Source organism: Idiotropiscis lumnitzeri, chromosome 6, assembly GCF_059441095.1.
Source record: "Idiotropiscis lumnitzeri isolate Australia: NSW breed Sydney's pygmy pipehorse chromosome 6, RoL_Ilum_1.0, whole genome shotgun sequence".
NCBI lineage: Eukaryota > Metazoa > Chordata > Actinopteri > Syngnathiformes > Syngnathidae > Idiotropiscis > Idiotropiscis lumnitzeri.
This window is the reverse complement of record NC_142396.1, coordinates 469,152-484,769: the sequence shown is the minus strand read 5'-3', so window position 1 is coordinate 484,769 and position 15,618 is coordinate 469,152. Positions and strand designations below refer to the sequence as shown.

The following is a 15,618-nucleotide window of genomic DNA, read 5'->3' as shown; positions in this document are numbered from 1 at the left end:
ATTTCATAGTCGTCGACCAAGTCATGATGATGTCTTATAATTAGGATAGAAATGAGAACAGTGGGCTTCAGTAACACCTCAAATTTCCACATTGTGGGACTATTAAAGGACATCTTTATCTTTATCAGTCAAGGCCTCTGATGTATTCATGACACGTTTCTAAAATACGAAATACCAATCGACAAGAACAGAAATTCTCGTTTTGGAATGGGTATATTGCCAAAAACACGAAAACGGAAGCAGGACGTAGTTGAAGATGTTTGTTTTGGCTCCCTCTGCTGGCTGTCGCTGACACGACAGCCAATCAACTCGCCGATGAGCCTCAGCTGTTCAGGACGAGCGCGCGGCAAACACCCGGGCGCGAAACTACAAGAGGAGTCTACGTCACTTCCGCCTGGACACTTTTCACGCAAGTTTCAAAAGACAACCACGACGACGACAACAAAATTACCCCGCAAAAATAAAATAATGATAACCGTAAATATGTTCGCTCACAAAGCGGCGACGCTTAAAGGCCACGCGCTCTTCCTGAGCCTCATACTCGGACCTTTTTGGACCTCCTGCAAGGCGCAAGTAAGACGTGCAGGCGGGGAGGTTTTTTTTTTTTTGGTTTATTTATTTTCGCTTCGTGTTTTTGGGTCACAACGTTTGTGTGCTTGTATTTTATTTTGTTGACCAATGTACGTGTGTGCGTGCTGACCGCTGCAGTAGTCTTGTCGTCTTGTTAGAACAGATGTAACTGTGTTTGTGCGTATGATTACTCATTTGTGTTTGTTTGCAGCTCCAGGAAGACGAAGCCAAACAGGTCTCTGGTCAGTCAAACGTTTTTGTTGTTGCTCTTATTATTTGAATGATTACAATTGGTGATGAATCATTTGGATTGTTGCAATATGTTCGTTAAGAGGCATTAAAAAGTCAAACGTTGCGTTATGACGTCAACAAAAACGCATCCGGGCTGGATGTCGGTCAAATTGTGACACTTGAGCGTAGTCAGCAAAAAAAAAACAAAAAACTCCCATCCAAAGTCTTCTGTGCGCGACCGCCAAAAGTTTTCCTTCCTTTCTTTATGCGTTGGTCTTCCTCACGCTCGCGCTTCCGAACTTTCTCTCACAAGTTTGACTTGGTTTTGATTCGATCGTTCAATGGTGCATTCCGTCACTTCCATGAATTCTGCATCATGGGCCGGCGATGTCCGTGTGTAAATTGTGTGCATGTTGTTGCCCTTCCTGAGGTGCGACGGGTGAAGGGGGCGGGGCTTTCTTCACCCTGAGAAGCTGTCACCAGCGTCTGGGCGGCGACAGCGGCGACTTCTTTTCTCCCGACTACGTTTGCGCCAGCCCTCCCCTGTGGTGCAACTGGAGCATCCGGGCCCCCGCCGGCAAACGGGTCCTCCTGCACCTTCAGGACCTGACCCCTGACGAGGACTGCCACCTGAAGCGGGACCAGATTCACGTGGATGAGCCGGCCGAAGCCTCGGCCAGAACTTCCGCGGGTCACCGGGTTCTGCGGGGGTGCTGGCGCGAGGCCTCGTACGCGTCCAGGTCCGACACCCTGCGTGTGGTCCTGTTGATCGGCGGCCGGCCCGCCCAGCCGTACCGAGGATTCTACGCACGCTACCGCACCTTCGGAGCCGCCGTGGCCTTCGACCCGCCAGATGGGGCTACGGGGCCGGATCGGAAACGGAGCCTTCAGGACCGGGATGAGTTTGGCCCGCTGCTAGCGGTGCAGCGCGAGTGGCGTCCCGCGGCCGCCGCCGACGCGTTTGCCACGTACGATGATTCCGCTCCGGCTGCCGACTCGTCAGTGAGGTCGGCGCTGCGTGCTCAGGTGAGATCGGCGCAAATAATTGTGAGCCGGCGGGTTCTTTACGGGTCCTTGACTCGGTTCCGTCTGGTTAGTTTCCGACCGCTTTCTTAAACGGTTCTTGACTTTGCTCGAGACCCGGATGGTATCTGACCCGTGACGTGCTTTCCGATGCGCTTTTGGATCGACGCTGGACGTGCTTTTGTTGCGACGTGGCTTTTGAGCGGGTTTTTATCTGGTTCTGAACACGTTTTTGACTTGTTCATGACTCGGCTTTTGGTTCTTGAACGTTCTGTTTTTGGGCGTGGCCAGAATGCCTTAGTTTTGTATTGATTTAGCCAAAAGCAATCGATCAAATTGAAAATGTAATTTCGTTTTTCCTGAAAAAAAAGATGGATAAATTGAGCTTGTTGTTGAAAACGAAGCCAATCAAGAAACGTCCGGAAGGACTGGTGAGTGAAAACCAAATGCTGTATGTTTTGTTTTTTTTTTGGTTTGTTTTTAAAACGAAGTGGCCATTTTTCAATCATCTTTGGTTCGTTTCCGAGTGGTCGCGCGCGAGGATGAATCGGTTTTGAGCTCCAAAGTGGAAGAGAATCTTTGCATGTGGCGAGACCGCAATTTCTATCTTTGTGCTGGGGGAGTCTGTCAAAGTTAAAACATGTTTTTTTTCTTTACTCGACTCTTGCCTGAATTTTGAATTTGGTTTCTGGCTTTTTTTTTTTTTTTAAACCTGACTTGATATTGTGCAAAGAAATGAGAAATTTGTGCAAACGCATAAAAATGTTTGAATGGTGCCTCCAAATGAATTCTCTTTTGTTGGCATGCTCGTGCGGCGCGTTGGAAGACGCGGTCGGCGGCGGCGGCGGCTCAAGGAAGCTCCCGGGCGGACGAAGGCCCCCCCCGAACGCTCTCGGACCCGTCCGACTTTGCCGGTCCGGCACACGAGCCTCTGAACCGATTCCCCGACGGCACCTTGAGCGCCGAGCGCAGGGATGCCGAGCCACGCCCCAAAACGCCCCAAGCAACTGCCGCGCGACAAAAGCCGCCGCAGGTCGTGAACACTTCCTCCTCCGAAGAACGACAACCAGCGTGGACTCTTGCGGAAGCGTTTGCCGATCACCGAGGGAACGGTGAGTGTTTAAGTCTCAAACGAAAGTCAACCCCTACGACGTCCGTTGAAGACGATTGAAGAATTATTTTCGTGACTGAAAAACTCCAGATATTTAAATTTTTTTTATTTTTCCATGGCCAAAAATTCCGTTGAAAAATGATGTTCCAATTTGTGTCTTGACTTTGGCGCCCGTTCACTTTTTTTTTCAAAGTTTGGCCACCCAAACCTTTTTGCGAGCTCTTCCTCTGATTTGTGCGCGTCCTCGCCTCACTTTTGGCAACGGCAGCTGAATCCGGAGTCCGTTCGCTCCGGGGCCATCAAAGCGACGTTTCCGCGTAGACGATGCCATCCCATCCTTTCTTTGTGGAACGCACTTGACGGCAGTTGCCGCCGTAACGAAGCTCTTGACTCGATTCCGTCACAAAGAAGTTAAATTTCAAATGATCGAAACCCTAAAAATGTGTCTTCCAACGAGAGGGGGCGGGGCTTGCCTAACATTGAACGGGAGCTCATTCCATCATAGGGAGGGAAGGAAATTCCACGTTTGAGGGTTCCGCCCATCAGTGACAATGTCGGGAATTTTTTGGGGGGGCCGTCCCCGTAACATCAAATCGAGCCCCGCCCCCCCATGGCCGATTTGACTCCTTTTCCGGTTTTGTTTTGATGCATGGACTCATTACAACATAAGACAGAGAAATCTGAATTGTATTTTGCCAAGTATTGGAACTTTTATCGGCCTAAAAATGTTTTTTTTTTTTTTTTGTTTCGTCGAGTCCTCGTCTCTCGCCTCCGGAACGTAACCTCGTGATAAATGGGCGTTCACGGTCGGAATGAATTTGTCAATGAAGCGGCGTTTGACAAACGCGTGTCCCTGTGGCCCGCAGTTGATGTCTGGAACGCTTCTCAAGTTCTACACGAGCCCGGCGGTGAGTCCAAGTTGGATCAGAACCGATCGCGTGATGTCCGCTTCACTCTTGCGCTCCGCGTTGTCCAGATCAGCTGTTCGAAATATCGGTGGAGGTCCGGCTCGGTGAGGAACGCGACCAGAACCGCCGGCAGCCGGACGGGTCGCTCATGAAGTCTGTCAAGACTCTGGTATGTTTTTTTGTTTGTTTTTGAAACGTTGTCTCCAAACGTGTGCAAACGACCACGCCCTCTTCTTCAGGTCCTCCGAGAACTGGACGGGCTTCTCCTCCCGCTCAGCTTGACATTTAAAAGAATCAAAAGGTACGTTCCCCTTGGCGTCGCGTGAAAATCGGACTTCCGAGTCGCGTCCGTCGAGGATCGACTGCTTCCCATTTCGACTTTGTTTTTTAATGATTTTTTTTTAAGCCACCGGTCGAAACATTTCGTATCAGCTTTGCGGAATAAGAATCGTTTGAACAAAATTGTCGTACGTTTGCGTTCCAACCATCGTGACGTCATCGTGTTGTTTTGCAAAGATTGATTTTTGCTTTCTTTCAACACGTGAGATAAATATTTTCTGTTCGTCGCCGTCACGAATATTTTGGCGAGGATCCGATACGGAGGAGGAGCCTCTGAAGCGTCCCATTTGTCTTTTGGGAATTTGGAACGCGGCGGTGACGTCAAGCGGCCTGTCGATTTGGAAACGGCCTCCGAAGCGCCGCGGCGTCACTTGGCTTTTCCGTGTCTGGTCACATGACCGCCCGCTTCCGTCTTGGTGCGGCCGTTTGTTGAACCATATCCGACACACTTGCAAGGAGAAGCTGGAGACCGCAACTCCAGCCCGATGCCGGCGCCGAGTGTCGCTCACGATGCCTCTTTGCGGCGCACGTCAAACGTGTGAGTTTGACATTCTCTTGCCGTTACGCGCAAATGTATGGAAAGGTTGAGGCGTGAGACGCGGGATTACTCGAAGGCCGCTGAATGTTGCGAATGTGCGGTTGCCATGGCGACGATGACGATGATGATGTCATCCAGGCTCCGTGCGGGAGAACTCTACATCATGTGGCTGAACACGGGTCGCGGGCGGAGTCGCGTCTTCTCCGACGTCCACCGGGGCCTCCACAAGACGGTCGGTCGCACCGTCGGCCGAGTCGGCGACGCCCATCACGGCGTCATCGTTTCCGTCTCCATCGGAGGTAAGAAGGACTCGCAAAGTCCAGCTCGTGCGTATTTCGAGTTGGCGAAAAAGGGATGCGTGACATTGAAACCAGTTGATGTTGATTTGGAAACTGACAGAAAATAGTTTCAAGTCCACTCCAAATCTTTTTTTTTTTTTTTTTTATATTTTGAAATAAGCTCGTTTGAGGAACCGTCGCCATTGGATTTGTTGAACTGCGACATCTTCGGGGTCGCTCGTGACCTGCCACCGCTTCTGCCTCGAGAAGAAGAAGCGTTCTTGGTCTTTTCATGTGGTTTTTCCATTCTCACCCGTTGTTGTTTTGTTTTTCTCGTAAACCGCAGACGTCAACGAATGCGGGACGCAGTTGGCGCTGTGCGACGTCAACGCCGACTGCTTGGACCAGTTTGGCTCGTACGGGTGCCGCTGCAAAGACGGCTTCCGGGACGAGTCGCGTTTGGGACCCGCGGGAAGCGTTTGTGTCGACCTCAAGGCCGCAGGTCACCATGACAACCGTCATCCCATCTTCGTCTTCCTTTCTTCCGTCTGTCCTTGTCGTCCGGCTCCAACGATGCAAGTTTTCCCCTCATCGTTTCCCAAAATGTCTTATTGCGGAGCGCCGGAACACGTTTGATTTTGTCCTTTTGCCCCCGACTTGTTCTGTCCTCAACTTTGTCCTGTACCGGCTGTTTGCTTGACAGCCTTTTTTGTCCTCTACAATTTTGTCTTCGATTGGGGTTGCCCTCGTGTCCCCAACAAACTGTGTCCTCCACTAGTCTCGCCTTTGACAAGTTTTGTCCTCTATTTTGTCCCCTTCGAGTTTTGTCCGACTGGCCGTGTTGTCTCCTCCTCTTTTTTGTCCCCTGCTCATTTTTTTTTTCTTCAACCTTTTTGTCTATTTCTAGTTTTGTTCCTCGACTCGTCTTATCTTCAGCTATCCTTTCCCTTTTCTAGGTCCTCTACCTCTGTGGCCTTTATTAATCTTGTCCTCTGCTTTTATTTTATTTTTGTCGCCCTTTACACCTTTTGTCCTCATCAGTGTTCCCCGAGCTTTTTTCTGATTAATAAATAAGTTTTTCTTTCTTGTGTGCGGCCCGCCGTGACCCCGTCCAAAGTGGCCCACGGCCCGCTGGTTGGGGACCGCCGCTCTACTATTCGTTTAGTCTTTTTTGTTCTGGTGTCCTCTATTAAGATGGTCCTTGTCCTCTCCGGTTTGCCTGTGCTGTCTATTAGTTTTGCGCATGTCTCCTCTAACGTTTTGTCCTCTCCTGGCTGTGGCCGATATTAATCTTGTCCTCTAATATTTTGTCAGTTTCTCTCTTTGTCCTCAATTTTTTTGTCCTACTGCCGCTCGCCACGCGTCCCAGAGCCTCTTTGGCCCGTTTTCTCACGAGGCGCGTGCTTGTGTGTGCGTGACAGGTTGCAGCCGCGGCCCGTCGGGCGAGACCAAAGGCGTGTACGTGCTGTTTTTCCTGCTCAGCTCGCTGCTGCTGATGTCGCTGACGGCGGCGTGCGTCCTTTACGGGCGCCACCGCCGAGGGGCCTTCCTGCCATCCCGTTCTGATGGCCGCTTTCCCGCCAATGACGCCTCGGACCTGCCGCCGCCTCTTCCACCCGCCAGGGGCCCACGGGACGCTTGGCCCCTCCACAAGGTGGTTATTGTTGCTAAGAATTGACTTCAACACAAATACAGTAATCCCTCGTTTATTGCAGTTCATGAGAACCAGAACCGCCCTGCGAAAGGTGAAAAACTACCAAGTATCGGTTGACTTTGATGATTAGGATTTTATTTTATTATTTTTTGGGAGGAGTGGGGGGGGGGGGTAATTTACGCCTCATTTATCTGGATCCAAAAATTGTCTTGACTAGAATCGCGCTGTGCATTTTAGCCAATGGTCCAATTCACGTGGATGAATGCACTTTTAAATCCACCGCCAAATCCACTCGTGCTCTCATTGGTCGATCTCGCGCCGGGACAACACCATGCGCGTTGTTGCGCAATATGGATGTAAATATCTATTTTTTCCATTTTATCTTTATGAATACTTTTTGAAAACCCGCAATTACCCGATGCTGCGAAACTCAAGGCGCACTGTGGCCAATGATTACCGTCATCCCTTCCATCCCGCTCCAAAAACATTTCCAGCTCAAAGAGTTCTCTCGCATAAAAATGACCATTCAAGGTTGGCACGATACTGCCAAACAGCAAACCATTTTGTAGTACAGTAACACCCCCCTCCTCTCCAACTGTTAAAGTGCCCTTCATATAATTCAAAATCTGAAAAAAAACAATTCAGCCGACTCGCATTGTAGCGTAGAACAACTAAGCAATGTCTGCCATCTGGTGGTGAATGTAGATGTTGCAATTTCAAACTCCAATTTCTCTCCATGCATATTCATGGTTGGGGACGCTGCACGTTCGCGATTTCGCTCCGTATTGGGCATGCCTGCTTTGCAGAGTCGTTTTGTGTGTGTGAGAGCAGCTGGAATAGTAAAAAAAAATGAATGAAAAATGAAAATGACTTCCGTGCATTTGCCTGACGGCTGCAAGGAGCGATGCGCCGCCGTGGATCTTCCGCTGCTTCGCTTCAACCCGCTGACGCCGTCCGACGTCTACACGGACTCGCAGGAGGGCAGCAAGAAGTGATAAAAAATTTTTTCTTCTTTCCAGTTTGACTGTGACCTTGTATTCACAAAAAAAAACCTAATAAATAAATTAAAAAACAAAAAAACTGCAACTTCCTTGACCTTGATGTGGCTCAGCTGCAAATGTTTTTTGGAGGGTTAGGATTTCATACAAGGATCTCAAAATGTGACCGTTACACCCGATTTCGAAAAGTCATTAAAAAAAAAGGTTTTCGTTATCCCACAAACAGACAAGTGCTGGGACAAAATAGGCCACCCCAGGTATCCAACCTAAGTAATTTAATCAACATCTGATGTGGCATTTCAAAATAAAAGGCATGAGAAATATCAACATTTGTCAGTTACACCCGAAAGTTGATATTTCTTCTGCATTTTATTTTGAAATGCCACATCAGATTTCATTCAAAGTACCTTGTTTGGATACCTTGGGTGGCCTAGTGTGTCTCGGCAGTCGTCTGGTTGCGGGATAACGAAAACTTAATTTTTAATTATTTTTTATTAAATCAGTTGTAATATCAGCCATTCATTTACAGTTAACATTGATTTCTTTTTCTTTCTCAATTCTTGGTGCAATTCTGCGTCAGTTTGCATCCCCCCTGGGTGAATGTACAAGTTTAATTACATTATTTTAAATCAAAACCACTGACATGCATACTTGAGTTTCACAGCTTTTATTTTGAAGGTGGCCATCAACAAGCGCTTTCGGCGCATTACCGTAATGCACCGTGTGGCACAGTATGGGAAATAAGAGTGGCGACTGGCTTGACTTTGTTTTTGCGAGTGGAGGCTGGCCTGGTTGCAGTGAAGCAAGTTCCCGCCGTCCTAAAGCTCCTTCGCGTCCCTTTCGCTGCCGTCGCGCCAAGCCTCGTCGCTTTCCTCCCGGTCGTGCTCGTCCACCAAGACCTTCCGGTAATGGACGGGCAACGGCAACGGCAACGGCGCGGCGTCCTCGGACTCCGAAGGCTCGCTGACCGAAACGAGACAAGAGTGACTTTGGCCGCCCAATTCCTTCTTTGCGTTCATTTGACTCAAGTGCTGTTTTCTTTTTTCAATTGGGATCAAGCGAATTCCGTAAGTCGGAAGCCCGTCCTCAGTGTGCACTGCTGCGCCGACAGCGACTTCAGACACAGAGAAGCTCGTTCACAAGCGCACAGTCAAGCGTTGACAACTTTGTGACTTTTCGGACCTCCCGAAGCGACTTTTGACTTTTGTTGCCGCTGAGAAACACAAAACAACACGAGCTGTACAAATGCCGCCAATCAATTAAGTATAAAGGACCCTGACGGAATACCGAAACGAACTGAAAAAGTGCACGTGAGCGCACTTCCCCAATGACGTTGACAAACGTGAACTTTAGCTGAACGCCGACCTTGCGCGGTCAAAGTCAAAGGCCACGACAACGACAATGCGCGCGCCTATGCCTCGATCCCATGTCACAATTTAAGACACACACTTTGTACGAGCGAGCGCAACACAAACTTGAATCAAATTTGATCCGAGTCAACTTCTGCAAACGTTTGACATGTTTGGACTTTTTGAAGGGCGACTTGGTGGTGCGAACGGGCGCTTCGCTGAGCAGTTACCGTGTGGCATCAGCAACCGCCGCCTTTCTGCTGACAAAGTCTTCACTCAGGTGGACTCGGTGCAACGTGGCAGCAAAACGCTTGTGCGCCGCTTGCTTGGCATTCTTCTGTTGAGTGGGCAAAAAACATCTTGAGAATCGCAAGAACCACAAATACTGAGCGCCAGCGGTGCTTTGAGATACGTCTTTAATGCTTTCCGTGTCGCAACACTTGTATCTCAAATGATCTTTCCCCTCGGAAAAGATGAACTTGATTAAAAACATACGCAGATCGGCTGTAAAGAACTCAATCGTTTTTGTCTGTCACATTTGTTCCTCTCTTGGAGTCACTTGCCATTATTGTACCGCTCCTTCGCGTATGCACGCCTTGGCCACCTGGGGGCAGTATAACACAGACAATAATATACATGTTGACAGTGACGAGCTGGGTCAGCCGCGGTACCGTAAGGAATGCGTGAGTTTTGCTATTTTATCCTTTTGAGTGTTGCTCCACCGTTTGGGTGCAAATATGTTTCCGACAGCCTTTTTTTAAATCAGCGCAACCGCTAATGCTATCTGTGAGCCTGTCAATGACGTGTTAGCGATTAGCGAAGGGAAAGCAATGTCAGGCCGCTGCGACCACTTTAGAAATGCTCCCCCATAACGGTTACAAATGGAGTGACTTGTTCTCAAAAGATGTGATTTGTCGTGTACCTGAGCAACCTGCTCCAGCAGCAGCGGCCTGCCTTTCACACGCTCCTCCATCGCCTTCATCTCCTGCTGATATTCCGCCCTGCGCTGGCGCTCCTGTTTCCTGAACGAGGCAACGAGAAGCGCACTTCAGCTTTCGAGTTCACTTGCACATTTCCTTGCTTCTGACGTTCGCACAAAGTGTTGGAAAAAAGGGGGGGGGCTGCAAGAAGACGGTGGCACATCAAAAATGATGTACAACCCCGTCAAGAATATGCTTGAAAAAAAAACAAAATCAAGAGGAGTTGGGGTAGGTGGGATTACAATGGAAGTGGCCAAATGTTTTTTTTTTCCACATTTCGCAGGACCTTCAGAGTTGAAAATATAAAACTGTCCAATGACTGATGTATAGCGCATTGCAAGTGAATATTCTTCACCTTCGGTCATTTCAAGGACAACATTTAAAAGCAGTTTACGCTGAGATTTCAAAGAAATAAATAACGCAAAGTTTTGAAGAACATGATTTCAAACAACTTCATTTGGGGGCGGGGCTTAGAGAACGCTCGTGGAAGTCGACCTGAAAAGTTTGTTCCGACGATTGGCGACGGCCAGATCTTGTGATGATGACATCATCGATAATCAGATGACGGGAAGCTGCATCGGCTGGTTTGCCACAACTCGTGCGGCATCTTTCACCTGAAATCTTGGAGTTTGTCGGCGCGCGCGTCGTCGCCGCCGCCGGCCCGCTTTTGCAGCAGCTTCTGCAGCTTTTTCTCCCGCTCTTTTTGCCTCTTGGTCCGCCGCGCCTCCTCCTGCTCGGCCCTCCTCCTGCGCTCCAGAGCCTGCCTGCCCACACAGTCACAGCAGCTTTCAATCTTCTTGGGGACGTCCGAAGCAGTCCCGGCGCTTGACGGCCCGTTCAAGCCGGAGGGGATTAAAACGTCAACTGAGCGAGCATTTAGATTGTTTGGGTTGGTTGGTTTATTTAGCACGGTTAAATTCTAATCCAAATAAAAAAGCGCAAGCAAGGACCGAAGCCCAAAGCGCTTCATTTGGGATCGATGGTGGAAAGGGTCAAAATAATCAAGAAATAAAAAGAAAAACGCTCATATTGAGGGAATGTCCGGCACACACATCAAGAAAACCCCAATTTTGCCCCTTGCCAGCCAGGGGCGCAGCTAGAAATTTTCAGGGGGGGGGGGGGCTGCCAGGTTACCTCACGGCCTGGTGGCGTTTCTTGGTGGCGTCCGTGTCCCTGGCGGGGAGGAGCAGCGGCGTGGACGTCGGGGGGCCGGCGCGCACCGTCTCAGCCTCGGGACGTGCCGGCACGCGCCGACGCTGCGAGGCCATCCGAGCCGTCGTGAGGCGGAAGGGCTCGCACGCCGTGGTGGGCCTCACCTCCTTGGTCTCGTCCATGTGCTTCCGGAAGCGCTCGAAAGCGGCGTCCAAGTCGGGCACGTCCTTGTTGATGCGCGGGCGGCCGCTGAAGGTCTCGGGCTGCTCGTTGCTCTTCTTGCTCTCCGCCATTCTTTTGCTGAGATTGCTGGGAGGCGCCGAGGCGCTGCGGAGCATCTCCTGAGCTCTCATCTGCTTCTTGATGGAGCGGTGCAGCTGCTCCTCTTCGCCCGCCGCCGCCGCCGCCGCGTGCAACCACCTGGGCACCGGCGTGGCCTTGAAGGGTTTCACCTGCTCTGGCTGATCATGCGGCCGCCGCCACCGCCGCCGCCGCCGCTGCTGCTGCTGTTCCTTCTTGAGACGCTCCCTCTCCAGGAAGCTGAAAGGCTTGGAGACAAAGCCGGCAGACGTTATTACAGCGTGACCGGCGCCGGCGCCAATGACACTGAGCAACACCACTTTTCTGCCTTTTTTTTTAAACTCATTTTTGGGAGCAGAATCTAAAAGTGATGACGGTTTTTCTCTCTCAAGTCACGTTTTTTGAACGACTGATCCCAGTTTTGAAGGTCAACGAAACTCGGAACGGTCGCGAGCAAAAACAGGCTGAGTTCCGATGACGAGCTTAAGAGAAAAGCCGTGGCGAATGGTCGTCATGGCGACGATGCGAGCGTTCTCTTTGCAACTCTTGCCCGTCGCAACCTCACGGGGAGCTGCACACGCCTCTCCAATCGTACTCAGCTGGCAAGCCCGACCACAGCTCGTCAATGGACTTTGACTTCTCCGGCTGCGGAGAAAATAACTTGACACGCGGGCGAGGGGGGGGGGGGGATGGGGGAGACTCCAATTTTAGAATTGGCATGCCGAGTTTAGCAGGAACCGGTATTTTTTCTTTTCTTGGAGGGACCAAGGATATCGCTCATGCGCAACCTTTTTTCTTTTTAACGGTTCCGTCAAAAATGATGAAAAAAAAAACATTCTAGGTTTCTTATGGAGGACGGGACGAAATGTGGACAAAAAATTCACGGAGAAAACTTGACAACATATCCAAAAGTCGACGTCCGGGAGGGGTCCAAGCATACGAGAGGACCAATCACGTTGGTCAGCGATTGTGACTCTGACAAACGAAAACGAAAAACAAAAACATCGCAACACGACTCGGGCAGCGATGCTTTGTGGCCGATATTAAATGTTTGCGACTTTTTCAGGTCGGTCAAGAAATAAATCGCCTTACTTTTGTGTTTTGTGCATCTGAGCGCGACTAAAGACTCTCGTCACCTTTGTGTTGAGCGGGCACTCCTGGCGCATGTCGCGGCGGGAACATTCCCGGAGGTCCTCGTAAAGCGGCAGGTGGACGTGCGCCGGCACGGGGCTGGCGCGGAACTTGTCGCGGCACTCGGACATCTCCTTTTCCAGCTGCGCTTCCGCGTGCGTCTTTACGCTGCGCCGCCGCCGCCGCCGTCGCCGCTCGGCCTCGCGTAGCGTCATCCGGAAGGGCTTGGGGACCGTCACGGCCAGGACGCCGCCCCCGCCCCCGGGGCGAGCCGCCCTTCGCCGCGGAGGCTGGAAGCCGTGGCGCGGTCCCGCCGGCGACGTGGACACGTTGCGGATCCGGGGCGACGGCTCGAAGTCGGCCCACATGTTCTTGATGATTTCCTTGGGGGAGAACAGCCGGCCCGTCCCCGCGTCGTCGTCATCGGCGGACGACGCCGACGCGCCCGAACCTCTTTGGAGCTCGGCGGACGAGTGAGACTTGCCGCTGTTGTTGAAACATACACGTCAGGACGTCCTCGCGCGGTTTGAAAACTTGATGGAAATGCCAAGATGCAACAAAAGACGTTTGGGAAGACTCGCGTCATCAGGACACGTCGTCCTTATTCAAAAACGGAAATAGAGAATGACGACGGCGATTCAGTGACAAATTTGGTCTGTCGCGTCCCAAAACGGCGATTCAGTGACAAATTTGGTCTGTCGCGTCCCAAAACGAATCAAGCTAATTTGCGCTTTTCCTGGACGAGTGTTTCGTGTTGACAGGCTGAAGATTTGAATGATTTTCAATGAAACAAGTCTGGCGTTTTTTTCGTACCTTGGGATTGTTTTGGCGCATTGTGACCCGAGCAAAATCGGATCTCTTTCGGCCGATTCCCGTCCCGCGATCGGAAATCGGGACCGATCCCACTTTTGCCCTCTCAATGCTCGTCAATTGGAAACAAAGATCTTTTGTTCTCTCTGAAACACGAGATCACTCGCCGATGTGCCAAACCGCCCGACTACCGGTGAAGAGAAAGAGTTTCTTTTTTCTGAAACGACAGTCGGTGGCGAGCGGCGACAGCAGTCATGAGCACCTTGAAACGAAATACCGATAGCTGCTATCGCTCGTTGGCCACGCCCACAGCCGACGGCTAACGGTGACTGACCCGTGTTGTTGTCGCGCGTCGGCTGCGGCCAAGGCGTGCAGCCGCAGTTTGCGGCGGTACATGCTTTCCAGCTCGGTCATGGCGCGCAGCTGAGCCTTTTTCAGCTCCTCCAACCTGCCGTAGTACTCGTCGTTGGAGAAGATGCCACGTGGGTCCACGCGCTCGCCACATGCGCTGGGCACGGCCTGGGCCACGCCCTTGTGGTTGCGCGCGTCTCCGAAAGCCACCTGAAGGGGGTGCGGTGGGGGTGGAGGCGGGGTCACAAGGAGCCAAATTAAAGAAACACCTCACTGGTCCGCACCGGTGGCGATGGGGGGAGGGGGTCAAAAGGGCACGGTCGTTTTGGTCGCCACATGTCGGCTCATTGTTCACGTTTGGACGCGGGCTCCATCGTGTGTCAGCGCAAAAGAAGGTTTAAGCCGATTGGGGAAGCATTTGGAGGGAGGCCCAGCGAGGGGGGCTTAACGTGCCGGCGACGAGGATTAGCAACATGACGACCAGAACGCGATCTAATGTGGCCCACGAAGAGACGGAGCGTTCTCATACGCTCGTCGCAAAAGTGTCGACTGAGGTGAACGCCCGAAGCCCGAGGCGAGAAGGCTGCCGGGCAACGGGTCCCCTTCGCTCGCACGTTGACATTTTGCAAAGTGCAGAAAATGGCGCAGGCGAGATGTGTAAATTATTTGTCCTCATGTGTTTCAAGGTATTGTTATTTTGAACATGGACTTTCTCAGTTTGGGGTTAAGCTTTCTTCCTTTTTCGTGTTATGGTTCGGGCATGCAACGATTTTCATTTCGGTGCATCCCGGCACAATTTGAACATTTCAATTAGAGCTTCTTTTGAGTACCACTCGTGATACTTGTACCACACTTGGGAGAATCACTGGTTTAAGATATTGAAATCAATTTTTGGGGCGCATCAACTATTTGCAGAAATTCTCTTTCTGCGGTCAGGCCCTGTGACAATTCCCGACAAATAATCGGGTTCCGAATCTTTCAAAGAGAAAACACTATTTCATATTTAACAATTGTTAATCGGTTAATCTAATCTAATCTCTCACAGCAATGTATGTGTATTCATATTTTTATTTTTCACACTCAAACGTGAAACTTACCACGTCACAACAAGTCATGTACAATTATCTTTGTAGTACTCCCTCAAACTCTTGCAAAGAAAAATGATGTTGTTTTTGAAGAACTAAATCTTTGCACACATACCAGGCTTGGCATAAACATCCAAATTTTAGAGGGTTACTGTCCTATCTTCCAGCACCCCAACATTCAAGCAGGGGCCCCAAAATAGAACCCTGTGGAACTTCGGGCCCCAAAAGTACAACAGGCCGGATAAAAAAAAAGAAAAAAATGGACGAATGTCCTCAATGTAAAGTCAGAGTGTAATCACTTTGCTTTTTTTTTTCTTTGCGTTAAAATGTAAAAGTTAATATTAATGCTATCGATGATCTTAAGAAGGAGAAACCAACCGACGTCGACCGACGGGCGGCCATTTTGCTCGACCTTTGACCAGAACTACCTCGTCCGCCTCCTCCTCCTCGTCCTCCTGGAAGTCGTCACGGTTGTCCGCGTGAGTCGTGGCCGAGTTGGGGGTCCCTTTGTCCCGCTCGTAGGAGGCCAGCGGCGCCCTGCTGTGCGGGTCCACCGGCCGCTGAAGACATGACGTCACCAGCACGTTGGCCCGGTGCGCGTTGGCCATAAGGAAAAAGTTGAAACAAATCGAGAAATTATCAATCACACGGACCAGTGCGCTATATTGCCATTAAATACAAAAGAGAAGTTGCGCGTGCTACCTCAAAGCTTAAACGGAAGCAGCCGTTGCCTAGCAACACAAGCCTCCAGGTTGTAAAGGAAGTGACGTCGCAGGATGGGCGTGCCAAATCCAGCTAAAGGGATCATTT

The 15,618-nt window shown here is 50.6% G+C and overlaps 2 protein-coding genes across 2 annotated transcripts; one reads left to right on the top strand and one right to left on the bottom strand.

Annotated features, from left to right (window-relative positions):
* Window positions 1-381: 381 nt before the first annotated feature.
* LOC148334370 (uncharacterized) lies at window positions 382-7,714 on the top strand. The gene is made up of 11 exons (XM_088298809.1): window positions 382-573; window positions 782-812; window positions 1,232-1,827; window positions 2,651-2,936; window positions 3,802-3,843; window positions 3,912-4,012; window positions 4,083-4,144; window positions 4,859-5,019; window positions 5,345-5,500; window positions 6,420-6,652; window positions 7,552-7,714. The coding sequence occupies exons 1-11, from the start codon at window positions 469-471 to the stop codon at window positions 7,645-7,647; spliced, it is 1,869 nt and encodes a 622-aa protein (XP_088154935.1). The 5' UTR covers window positions 382-468; the 3' UTR covers window positions 7,648-7,714.
* Window positions 7,715-8,316: 602 nt separating this feature from the next.
* Window positions 8,317-15,502, bottom strand: LOC148334369 (protein FAM161A-like). The gene is made up of 8 exons (XM_088299660.1): window positions 15,237-15,502; window positions 13,707-13,933; window positions 12,568-13,048; window positions 11,114-11,679; window positions 10,594-10,743; window positions 9,922-10,021; window positions 9,230-9,336; window positions 8,317-8,613 (listed from the first exon to the last, which is right to left on the bottom strand). Exons 1-8 carry the CDS (start codon window positions 15,414-15,416, stop codon window positions 8,469-8,471), a joined length of 1,956 nt encoding a protein of 651 aa, XP_088155786.1. The 5' UTR covers window positions 15,417-15,502; the 3' UTR covers window positions 8,317-8,468.
* Between the last annotated feature and the right edge of the window lie 116 nt (window positions 15,503-15,618).

What these genes read in the sequence shown, in the direction of transcription:
- LOC148334369 (XM_088299660.1), bottom strand. Translation starts at nt 15,416, where the DNA reads ATGGCCAACGCGCACCGGGCCAACGTGCTGGTGACGTCATGTCTTCAG. An exon ending in AGTGCCCGCTCAACACAAAG is followed by an intron (nt 11,680 to 12,567) that starts GTGACGAGAGTC and finishes TTTGTCTCCAAG; the next exon opens with CCTTTCAGCTTCCTGGAGAG. An exon ending in GCGGTTGCTGATGCCACACG is followed by an intron (nt 8,614 to 9,229) that starts GTAACTGCTCAG and finishes CGTTTCGGTCAG; the next exon opens with CGAGCCTTCGGAGTCCGAGG.
- LOC148334370 (XM_088298809.1), top strand. Translation starts at nt 469, where the DNA reads ATGATAACCGTAAATATGTTCGCTCACAAAGCGGCGACGCTTAAAGGC. An exon ending in TGCCGATCACCGAGGGAACG is followed by an intron (nt 2,937 to 3,801) that starts GTGAGTGTTTAA and finishes TGTGGCCCGCAG; the next exon opens with TTGATGTCTGGAACGCTTCT. An exon ending in ACATTTAAAAGAATCAAAAG is followed by an intron (nt 4,145 to 4,858) that starts GTACGTTCCCCT and finishes GATGTCATCCAG; the next exon opens with GCTCCGTGCGGGAGAACTCT.